Genomic DNA, 12,295 nt, shown 5'->3' on the forward strand with positions numbered 1-12,295 from the left:
CTAATTTCTTCATATGCTTTGTTCAAGGTCTAACAGAGATAATGATTTCTCTGAAAAAACTGACACAACACTTTAGGGTTAGCTGTGCTCTGTCTGATAACACCTACTGGAGCTGCCAAAAAGTTGCATTTTGGACATCAGCATCATCTGTCCTTCCTCTGAATCCTTGGATATGTTTGGGGCAGATGGGAAGTCTGCATCAACCAGGAAACCTTACAGACTGATCTATTGCCCAGTCTGCTTACAGCATTCCAAGTTGTTTTGGTTTTTCTTTTCATTTTGAACAACAAATTTAAGTATTAAGTTGTATACACTGCTTGAGTATTTCTTGAATAGAGCAGTTCTAATGGTGCTGTGCCATACTTCAGGGTCTTTGAGGTGAAAACAAATTATAAGAGTCTTTCTGAAGCTTCTGGTGTTCTTTCAAATTTTGGTGAAAATGCAGCACTGGCTAGTAAGTCTGTGGGGTTTTTTCCTTCCCATGTATCAGAACTGGCATCTTAGAAATTGGATGTTTCTGGAGGGGTTACACTAATAGCAAACAGATTGGTTTGGGTTTAGTTTGAGTTTTAGGTCTGTGTCCTCACTTCCTGGGCCACCGTGGGCATCACCCCTGTTAATCTGGTATAAATTTCACTGCTACAGCTGACTAGATAAAAACCCATCTCATGCTCTCGTGGAGATGGGGACAAAAGGATGAGCCCTGATTAAAGGGGAGGAAATCAAGTCACAGGACAGGAATGTGGGAAGGGCCAACTGCTGGGTCTGCTCCAAGAGGAACAAGCTCTTTGTTCTTCCCATCTGTTGCCACTTTGTGTGTCTGGGACAAACCTCCAGAAGCCTCCAAGTATTTCCACCTGGGCAAACCTGACAGGTAGAACTAAGAGAAGCAGGCAGTGCCTGCAGCCAGCACTCAGAGGAGAGGGCGTGGTGATGGCATTGGTGCTGCACGTGTCAGAGCACCAAAATAAGGCTGGCATCTGTTTTCTGTGTCACCCACAGAAATGGAGGTCATTATCACTTTACCAGTCAGGGGGAGGCAGTGCTCTCTGTTAGGATCTCAGCTTTGAGTGAAATGACTGTTGATTTGTTAAATCTGATGGTTTGAGTGTCAGGGGAAGGCAGTGCTCTCTGTTAGGATCTCAGCTTTGAGTGAAATGACTGTTGATTTGTTAAATCTGATGGTTTGAGTGTCAGGGGGAGGCAGTGCTCTCTGTTAGGATCTCAGCTTTCAGTGAAATGACTGTTGATTTGTTAAATCTGATGGTTTGAGTGTCAGGGGAAGGCAGTGCTCTCTGTTAGGATCTCAGCTTTGAGTGAACTGGCTCTTATTTGTTAAATCTGATGGTTTGAGTGTCAGGGGAAGGCAGTGCTCTCTGTTAGGATCTCAGCTTTCAGTGAAATGACTGTTGATTTGTTAAATCTGATGGTTTGAGTGTCAGGGGGAGGCAGTGCTCTCTGTTAGGATCTCAGCTTTCAGTGAAATGACTGTTGATTTGTTAAATCTGATGGTTTGAGTGTCAGGGGAAGGCAGTGCTCTCTGTTAGGATCTCAGCTTTGAGTGAACTGGCTCTTATTTGTTAAATCTGATGGTTTGAGTGTCAGGGGAAGGCAGTGCTCTCTGTTAGGATCTCAGCTTTGAGTGAGATGACTGTTGATTTGTTAAATCTGATGGTTTGAGTGTCAGGGGAGGCAGTGCTCTCTGTTAGGATCTCAGCTTTGAGTGAACTGGCTGTTGATTTGTTAAATCTGATGTTTTGAGTACAGGTTACCTGATCCTGTAATTCTAGCATTCTGGTGGTAAACCATGTCATTCAGCAGTGGGTTTTGCTTTAAGTGTCTGGAAAGTTAATGACAGAGAAATCATGTAGCCGACCTCTGGGAGCACAGCCTCACTGATCTGTAATTAATTGCAGTTCTTTGATGGCTAGCACTGACCTTCCTATGAAAAGTCTTTTAATGCTTGTGTTGAAAATAGCATTTTTGATTCCTTCTTTCCCTCCCAACAAGTGGAATGTTTGGGGTTTTTTTCCTTTACATTTGCATTTTAAATAACACCCAGTATTGTTAATTATTATTATTTGGGTTATGGTAGTGCCAGAAGACAACACTCTGAGGTGAGCTCTTGCTTGGAGGCAAGTTTCTGACCCTAGGAGTTTATAGTCCATGCAGATGGACAGAGGAAAGGAGAGGGCATGGAGCTAATGGTTTTTTACTCAGCAGACAAATGCAGGGCTGGAAAAGGGTGTGGATTTCTTAGCCTAGAACTCCTGACTTCTGTATTGTGTTTGAAGATCATGCTAAGGAGATTAGTTCTTGTTGCTACTATTATCTCTTCTCCAACTTTTTTTTTTAATAAGATATAAGATATTATGGAATTTGCAATAGGACTGTCTCCTCTAAAACTCACAGAATTTACAGGAGTATGAGTTCCTTCTTCTGTTAGTTTTTCTTCATGATTTAAGGATACAGTTTACTGAGTTGAAATATCTTCCATAACATGGAACCTCTGTTCAGGAGAACAGACTCAGCTTCCCACAGATAAATTTGGATGCACTCAGTCACAGACAGACCCCAAAGATCTTTGAACAGGCTGCAATAAGAGCTGAGTGCTGTTTGCTGGATCTCAAGCTCCTCATGTCTATTTGGGGAAGTGCAGTGAGAAGGAGGAGGCTGAGCTGTACGTCAGAAGAAGTTAAGGGGGATGTCACTGAAAGGTGTGAAGTTTGCTATTTTTTGCATGCCTGTAGTACACAAGATGGGAAAAGCTACTGGTTTGTCTGAATGAATATATGAAAGTGATTTCTGAATTTAGGGTAAGGCATATGTGCTTCTAACACATTTTTATTAACACTTCTAAAAACAGCAGTAAAGTCTGTGTAGAAAGCTAAAGGACCTGGTTTAGATTGTTCTGCAGGATGACAAATCTGTTTTGTGGAGGTTTGTGGGAGGCAGGACAGTTTGTTAGAAATATGGGGGGTTTTTAGGTTTTGCTCCCTGCTGCCCCAATCCTCATTATCATTAGCTCAGCACTAAGTATTTACTTTTCTATCCAGCTCTGAATATTGATCCTGACTACTAAGCTGTTTTTGCTTTTAAAACAAACTTTACCTCTCATTTACATAAAAGCCTTACCTTGAAGGTCATTTTTACACAGTTGCCAAAGAACCGTAGTAGAAATGGCAGTGAGGCTTTTTCTGTTGGGGTTTTTGGGTTTGGTCTTTTACAACAGGCCGACGTTTCATGTTGGATCTGATGGTTGGAATATGTGTTATATTTTCATCTGTATCAAGGAGTGTTCTTATGCATAAAGGACTTATGGAGCAAACAATAACCCCTCTCCTTGCCCATCCCTGCAGGGTTCAAGGCCAGGCTGGATGGGGCTCTAGTGGAAATGTCCATGCCAATGGCATTGGAACTGTGTGATCTTTAAGGTCCCTTCCAGCACAAACCATTCTATCATTCTGTGAATAACTCTCTTTTCTCACATTAATGTTAACAATTGCCCCCATCATCTGTTCCTAGAGCCAAGGCTGTGAAGAAGCTGCTGAGGAGTGCAGCACAAGAATCAATGAACAGGCCAGTTATGCTGTAAATAAACTTCGCCAGCTCAATGACAAGCTTGAGTATAAGAAACAGGCTCTAAATTCCATTTGTAATTCACCCAAACCCGACAAAAAGGTACGTGCCTTTAGTGTCTTCAGTTCTTTTATTGGATATTCTTGGTTTTGGATATGTGTATGTTCCAGTGTGTGGATGTGTGTAATATCCAGGTGTCACATTTTGGCTGGGTCACGTGGTTATCTGTTTATCCATCCACGTGTTAAATACAAGGTGAAATTAGAACTTGGTTTTATGCTATTTCCCCCGTGTGTAAGAGCTGCTGTAACTGAAATGGTGGATGTGAAATCCATTGCTCTGTTGGCCATGGAATAAGGACCACTCTCCTGTGTCCTGCTGCTGTGTTGGCAGCCAGGGGTGTCCTCCCTGCCCTGCCTCCAGCTCAGGGACAGACAACCCCAACCTTCAGGAGAGGCTGACTCCTTTATTAGGAGCTGGGAGAAGGCACACTGTCCTCAAAGGACAAATTCTCAGGGATGTGAAACTTTAATCTCTGGACTAGGGCAAACAAAAAAGCTCTTTTTTCTCTTTTCCAAGTGAAACAGGTAAGCAATCTGAGAGTATCCCCAGGAGAAGCAAGTTTGTGTTGATATTCCAGGCCTGCTGTTTGGATGCTGTGGGCTTGTCCTGTCAGGTGTAACGGGATGTTTTTGCAGATGGTAAATGGTGGGTAAGAAAACCATGTAGCCAAGGTGTTTTCCTAAAATCCTGCTGCTAGGGCTGACAAAAATGTACCTGGCTGTTAGTCACTGTGCAGAACCTGGCTTCTTTGTGTATTTTCCTTCACTCAGGGTGAGTGCTGAGATGTCTGAGCAGGAGTTGACACCCCACTCATTCTGTGCTGCCCCAGCTCTGGCACAGCTGCCTTCAGCAGAAAGAGGTGGACACTGGAGTCTGGGGCCACCCTGGCTTCATTCCCTCTGTCCCTTCCATCTGCCTTCTGCCAGAGGGTGCTGCAGACAGCTGGAAATGTTTGCAGCTCTTCTGGGGGTCCCCCTCCCCAGCCCTTCTGTGATTCTATAGAACCAAACCCTATATAATGTTCTATTCACATGCATTTTCTATGTTCCCTTTGCATTCTTGAAATTGTAGTAGCTATATTCTTTCTATATTTAGGCTCTTGGGGGAGGCAGGGTTATACCCCTGCTGAAGAGGTGGGCTTTTCCCTGTATGTTTTTTTAAAATATTCCTTGTCTTGGAAAATAGATAAATCTCTGAAAGAGAATGGTAAAATGGATCCAGTGTGACTGTAAAGTCCCAGTGCTCAGTGGTAAATGGAACAGCTGTTTACTCAGGATAAAATCTTACCAGCTGCTCTGTATTTACTGAATGTTCCTGGGTGCTGCTGGAGTCAATGCAAGGTGATTGTAGAGAACACTCAGCATTGATAGCAAATAAATAAAATATGAGATTGTTCTGAAGGGGAGATATTTGCTAGAAAATTGTTACGTAGCTGTCACATAGATAATACCTTACCTCTGACAAGAGGCAAAAATTCCAAACAAGACAGAATTCCTGTAGCTCTGTGGAATGTGCCATTTGTGGTGTAAGTGATAGAACTGATAAATTTGGCTAAGTGGTGCATCGTATTTAAAAATGAGAAAGTGTCATCTGCTTTTGCTGTGTTTCTGATGTCACACCCTCTGCAGATTTCCACCTCCTCTTGTCATTCTGTCTCCTGGCAGGATGTTGGGCTGCTTGTTGTGCTTTCCAAATAACAAATCCTTGCCTTCTCAAAACTAACATGAAATAAGTGAGAACTTCCTGAGTGATTTCTAACACAGCTAAATTCCTAGAAATGAAATCTATTCCGAGGTTCTTCATGCACATGATGTGTACCTGAAAATGATAAAGATGTCTTCAGTAAGGTATATTTGATTAATGGCAATTTCAAACGCTCATAAAACCTACGGTGTGTAAGATAAAATCCTATCTCAAGTGTATTTGGTGCTGGTGGTGTGATAGCAGTTGTACTTCTAACTTGTTCTTTATTTCAGTGTGAGGGTTGATCTTTAAGACTTGTGTAGTCCAGAAGTTTATGAGGCATCATCGATTCCCTCACTTGTGATTATTTTTTTTATCCACATGAATTGTTCTCCCTCTGCTTTTGTACCTTTTGTTCTTTCAGAACAGTGTCCCTAAAGACACAAAGCCTGTGTGCTGCACAAGCTCTTTCCTACCAACTGTAATGAATAAACTTCTCCCTGCAGATTGTTTCTAAGCTGAAGGATGAAATCACTCTGATGGAGAGAGAGCACAGTGACCTTCAGCTGCACATTGCAAGGACAGACTGGTGGTGTGAGAATCTTGGCCTGTGGAAAGCCTTCATTGTCTCAGGAGAGGTAGGGGATTTCTTTTCTGTTGTGGTTTTTTTTCTATTCAAAACTTGCATGAAAAGCAGAAGAAAAATGTGTAGATACTTTTCTTATACCTGTTTATACTTAAAGTTTACTTGTGGAGGAAAGAACCATAACCTCTTCTGAGCTCCTGTTCTGTTTCCCCAGTGCTGCTCTAATGAACACACAGAGTTTCTGTTCCTCAGACACTTCTTTTGGAGTTACAAAAATTACCTGCGCCTTCATAAACACCTTTTGGCCCTGGGTGAAGCAATTTGCTGTCTTAGGGGCACTGTTTTTCATGAGAACTGCCTCCTCCTGGATTTCCATGCTATTGCACTTGGGTGCAATTATGTCTCTTATACTTTTTGTATTTTCTATTATTGTATTTCATGGCTGTACAGTTTTGAGGGGCTTGAATGCCCCCCAAAAAAGGGCTTTATACCTGTAAATTGAAGAAGTTGTTACTTTTTTTTTTTTTTTTTTTTTGTCTTGTTCTGCTGTTCCATTTGGGTATAGACAGACAATTGTAGAATGCATGTAGAAAATTGTAATGAAAACAAGAAATATTACCATCTTCTGACTCTCTATTAACACTTACCATGAAAAGAATTCAGTGAAGGCTTGTTATGTAGTAAGTGTAGGCTGACATAATTAAGAAATCTTCTTGACAGCATCACTCTGAAGAACTAAAGATTAATTTTGTCTCTCCTGACTTGCCTTTGTATGCCATTAAGAAAATGTTCCTGAAATGAATATTGTTTTCTTGAGGTAGGAGGGAAAAAAGTCTGTGCTGTAGAGTTTGTTTGGTTAAGCTCTTGCCAGCCAGTGAGAGGTCTGTCAATAGTTAAAGTCAGTGTAAAAGAAGAAAGAAGTCCAACAGGTCAAAAAATACAAGTTTTAAAACCAAATTCTCCGTGTGGAAACGTCTGGATTTGGTTTTGTTTTAATGCTCTTTGCAGGTGACATTATTGAGAACTGAAAAGTTCTTAAGTTGTCAAGAATTATTTGTAGCTTTTGAAGCCTGGGCTTAAAATCTGGTAAACTCTGGGTGCACAAAACCTGCAGAATGGCAATTTTCTGCACATGTATCCCTATAAAAGTGTCCAGTATCTCTCATTACCAGAGGAAAAGGTGCTTTGGCTTAATTAGAGGGAGGCTGGAAAATTAGAGGGAGGTTGGAAGAGGCTTTAAATTGCTTGCTGCCTTAACTATAACTTATGAATTGCACTGGATTAGATAATTAAATACAGACTTGCATTAATTGTGCTGTTTGGAGCTCCATGCTTCAGAGGGTAGGCTGGATAAGACATGGGTGCTGTAATTATCTATGTTAATTAATTGCTTGGGAACATTCTAGCTGCAGCTGATGATTTCAGGGGGCATGAGTAGGTGACACAGTCTTTCTGTCTGCAGAAGACATTGTTGCCAATCCCAGAATATATATATGTATATTATATATATATTTATATATATATAAAATATATAAAAAATACATTTATTATATGTAATTATTATAGTATATTTGGTATATCGTTATAATAGTATTATATTTAAATATATATTTAAATATAATATTAAATATAATTATATTTAATTATATAGAAAAATATATATAATATATACATACACAGAATATTATATATTATATTATATATATATATATAGTGATTTTAGAGAGAGAAAACCTTGGCCCTGTTGTTTAGCAGAAAAACTTAGTAAATTTTGCTATAGATCTTGAGCTGAAAGTGTAATAGCCAGTCATTGGCCTTTTAAACTGATCTACTAAATCAGTTAACAGAGAATACACAAAAAATAATTACTTAATTCTTGGACAAAACCATGTCCAAACTCTTGGTTTTAATCTCTGAGCTTGAATCTTTCAGTCTTTATAGTTCTGAGTCATTTAAATATACCAAATCTATCTGTGTGAACTATATAGGTATTAAAAAATCTGTGTAAATAATATTATCTCTAGATGTTTTCTGGTAGCTCATATTTCTGATCAAACTTTCTTTGGAGACTCGGTGTTTTGGCTAACTGGTAGAGGTTGAAAATTACAGTAGGACCATGCAGAATGAGGTGTGTAATTCTGATTTAATATTGTAACAGGCATTCTGTCTCCCTTGCCCAAGGAGAGACTCTTTCAGAGCTTAACATCTTTAAAAAAAAATCAACTGCTTTTTTTCAATAAGGAATTAAATTTGTGGATCTGAATAAGGTGAAAAAAATTGCATTTTTTTTTTCTTGTTACCTCACTGCACACCTGGAGAAGAGGTGGCTGAGAATGTGCTCAGTGGACAAGGACTTGGGGCTGCTGTTTGACACCTGTGTGCACAGGAGCCAGGAGTGTGCCCAGGTGGTCAGGGGGGCCAAAAACATCCTCCTACCTGTGCCAGAAATAATGGCCAGCAGGAACAGGGAAGAGATTTATTTTGAAAGTGATTTACAGGGGAAATAAAAAGGGTTTACCCCAAACCAGGGCAATAACAAGGGTTAGGAAGGTTGGGAAAAGGGATGATGATGTTGTGTGTAGGTGCATTAGAAGGCAGTCACAGTGTGGGTTTGTGTTCTGCAGGGGCTCTGGCCTCCAGCTCTGCCCCCTGGAGCAGCTTTGGGCAGGGAGCAGCAGGTGATGCTGCTGGTTTGTCCCATGGGCAGGGCTGCCAAGGGTAAAAACAGCCCTCAAATACACGAGGAGGGAGTTTCCACTCAAGGTGAGGAAGGGTTGCTGTTCCTTTGCAGCTGCTGTCCCTTGAGAAGGGTCGGTTTGAATGAGGGACTTCTCCCTTGAGAAGTGGTTCTGAAAGCACTTTTGTTTGCTTCACTCAGCAGAAGGGACAATCAGAGGAGTAGGGCTCTCTGGTTTGAATTTATTAATGATAGCAATTATGAGATGATGCCTGCTAACAGCAGAGGACTAGATCTCCTGGTTTAGAAGACCTAACATTCCATTTTTCTGTTTTCCAGTTGACTCATTAATTTGGAAAAACAAATTCACCATACCAATACCTACTTTGATAAAAATCTTGCATTCCTCAGATGATCCTGAACGTTTTCAGTGTTTATATGAGGGTACTTGACAAAAAGCTGTAATGTGTCTGCATCTAGTAATTGGAATTTAGATGATGCTGTGCATAGACCCTAACTTGAAGCAGGAATACTGAGTCCTCCTGTTTTGAAAATGTTCTTTCAGAGGGATGACTCTTCCCTGACAATTGCAGCTCAGATGACCTTACACATGCCAATCCCTGCCCTGGGAACAGATTTGGCATGGAGAATCAATCACAGGCATGACTCCAATCAGCAATTCCAGCACTGATCTCCCAGCACGGAAAAACGCCAGCCAGGAGGTGTTTTAATGGGTCACCTACAGACAGAGCTGCAGCCTGGCTCAGGGTGGGCAGTGTCCCAGACTGTCCCAGTTGTTCTGAGCTGTGTCCCTGACCTGCAGCTTGGAGGCTGCTCTTTCTGCAGCAGTCTGGCAGGAGAAAGGCCCTTCTCCAGAGAGCTGTGCTGACAGCCAGGCACATCTGCAGCCCTTCAGGCTGCTGCTTGGTACCCTGGCTGAGTGCTGCTGCAGCTTTTGGACAGAGATTTGGGGAATCTGGGCCTCAGCCTTGGCGTCCCAGTGCTCCTTGGGCAGCTTTGTGAGGAATGCATCACTGGGGATATTACCAATGTACAGCTCTAAATAGCTGAAAAATATTTCAGCCTCATGGTGAAAATATGAAGGTGTATTTCAGCCACTTGGTGAAAATATGAAGGTGCAGTTCAGCCTCATGGTGAAAATATGAAGGTGCATTCCAGCTTTTACAGTGGGGACGTAGTTCCTTGTCAAATTATTCATCAATAGCGTTGTGTTGTCAGATCTCTACAGGCTTCTTAGAAAAGGTGTCATAATTATATGAATCTTAAAGTTTATTCTTGTCCTAATTAGATTAGTTAAATGTTCTTTTTAAAAAGCTTTGAAGTTATAGCTTGGCTCAAAAAGACTGGGAGTGGTATTTTATAACTACCTTTTGTTATTTGCGTGTATATAAAGACAAGCATTCTAGAGTGAAATATTTTATGCATTTCCCATATTTGTCTTTCACAATCAATTTATATGCCTCCTCAAAATAAGTAAACAAAAATTTGGCATCAACAGGACAAAAGGATGAAATTCTTATGTCAATTCTTGTATCAAATTAAGAAGCAGGGTGGTCACACTGCTGCCATTGTCTGAAGAAAAATTGTCTAACTTTGCGCAAATGGAAAAAAACTACAGCAATGTGGTTAATTGCTCCTCCTTCCTCTGGCTGAGGACTGTAGTTGGCTTCATTAGGATTTGTGAGAAGTTGTTGTTGTGGTCTGAAAACAAACCAAGTGAGAGGCTCTAAGTCAGAAATACAATTTAATGAGAAGAAAAGGAAAATAAAAAATAAAATAAATGCAACAATATAAAAAGAAAAAAACACTGACAGAGTCAGAATACAGCCTGCTCAGGGTGATGGAAGCAGTCCAGGTGAGGTGGTCTTCCTGAAGCAGTGATCCCATAGAAAGGTCTGGTAGCTCCAGTCCTCTGGGAATCCAGTGGGTGAGGGCTGCTTCTACTGTCCCAAATCCCAGCTTCTATCCAGGGGAGAATGCTTGGCTCCTCCCCGTGGGCGGAGCATCTCCCAATGGGATGCTGAGTCATCCAGGAGCTCCTTGATGGCCCATTAAAGAGAGATAACAGCCGGAGGGAGTTACCTGTGAGTCATGCACAAGGCATTGATGGGCCATGGACTGAAGATGGTGATGGAATACATCCCAAACTCCAACCCAGGACAGTTGAGTCCCTCAGAAACAGTTCCTGGACAACACAAACTGCAGGGAGAGGAGCTCAAGTGAGCAGAGAGATGACCCCAGAGCAGCAGTGGCTGTCCAGGACCCAGCTGGGAGAGCTGCTGTGCTCTAGGGCTGAGCCTCAGCAGCAGCACAGGGAAGGTGGAAACAGGGGGAGAACACTCAGGTAAATGCAGATAGGAGATGGAGTATTGATGAGCAGTAACAGAGCCACGTGGGAGATACCTGAAAAACTTCAAGATACGCTCAGCTGTTTGAAGAAGCCGTCAGAGAGCCTTGAGTGCTGGTGGACAGCACTGCAAAACTCTGTGAGGTGTCACAGTGGTGAGCTGGAGGGCTGATTGAGTGCTGGTGGACAGCACTGCAAAACTCTGTGAGGTGTCACAGTGGTGAGCTGGAGGGCTGATTGAGGCCTGGCACAGCACTTGGGGTGAATTACTGCATTAATGAAGCTACTTTCATATGCAGCTTTCAAATTTCCCAAGAAGCATGGGACTGATTGCTGAGTTTGCAAGTCACCTGGCAGCTCAAATGTTCCACTCTTTACTTTCAATGGAGAGTGTCTGATCTGTTTTTTTTTTTTTTCCTTTTCACACAAGGTTTTAGAAGAGAATGGAGAACAAGTGCCCTGCTACTCTGTCATGGTGAGTTTACAAGAAGTTGGTGGAGCTGAGACCAAGAACTGGACTGTTCCCAGGAAGCTCCATGAGTTTCAGAACCTGCACCGCAAACTCAGTGAGGTACAAACCCTGGCTGTGGCAGGGGAAAAAATACAAACTGCAACATTTGTCACAATGATAAAAGTTTTATTCTGCCAGCTTTAATGCCAACCTTTTGGCTTTTAGCCCTTTGGAGCTAGATTTCTATCTGCATACTTCTGGTCTCTGACAGATGCTTATAAAAACTTGTTTATAATTATTTTTTCTCCTCAATAATGTTTTTTAACTCCTTAATAATTATTTTTTCTCCTTAATAACCTCATTTCACAATGGTATATGCTCTGCACTGTCATACAAGAGCCTGCTATAAGAATGAGGTTTTATGTCTGGATTCCAGGGAAGTATTAGAAATGACAGCTTTTGGGGAGAGGAGGTTGGGATTCTTTCCCCCAGTGCTTTTATCTTTCTGTCTGATGAGGAATAGGTGATGGTGCTGTAAAGGGAGAGGGTTGAGATGTGTCAGCCCATTGTGGGAAAGGGAAAGTGATTTCTTGAGATGGGTGTGGAGGGGAGATGGGAGCAAAAATGGGTCTCCATTAACTTTCATCCTGAACCACTTGTCTTTTTTCTCTGCATGCACCTTAACTGAGCTCTCTTTTCTCCTGCACAGTGTTTCCCATCATTAAAGAAAGTTCAGTTGCCTTCTCTCAGCAAGCTGCCCTTCAAATCCATAGACCAGAAATTCATGGAGAAATCCAAGAACCAGCTTAATAACTTTCTGCAGGTGAGAAAACAGAAACAAAACCAACAGATATCTAAACAGTGGTGATATCTAACATCTAAACTGCT

At 41.6% G+C, this 12,295-nt stretch overlaps 1 protein-coding gene across 1 annotated transcript in view; it reads left to right on the forward strand.

The window, feature by feature from the left end:
* Nucleotides 1–12,295, forward strand: part of SNX25 (sorting nexin 25) — an 87,053-nt gene that overhangs the window by 64,963 nt on the left and 9,795 nt on the right. The window contains exons 10-13 of the mRNA XM_066316892.1: nucleotides 3,526–3,681; nucleotides 5,832–5,963; nucleotides 11,387–11,527; nucleotides 12,117–12,230. Coding sequence (XP_066172989.1) covers nucleotides 3,526–3,681; nucleotides 5,832–5,963; nucleotides 11,387–11,527; nucleotides 12,117–12,230 — 543 coding nt within the window. The remainder of the gene's footprint in view (nucleotides 1–3,525; nucleotides 3,682–5,831; nucleotides 5,964–11,386; nucleotides 11,528–12,116; nucleotides 12,231–12,295) is intronic.

This window comes from Sylvia atricapilla, chromosome 4 (genome assembly GCF_009819655.1).
Source record: "Sylvia atricapilla isolate bSylAtr1 chromosome 4, bSylAtr1.pri, whole genome shotgun sequence".
Taxonomy (NCBI): domain Eukaryota; kingdom Metazoa; phylum Chordata; class Aves; order Passeriformes; family Sylviidae; genus Sylvia; species Sylvia atricapilla.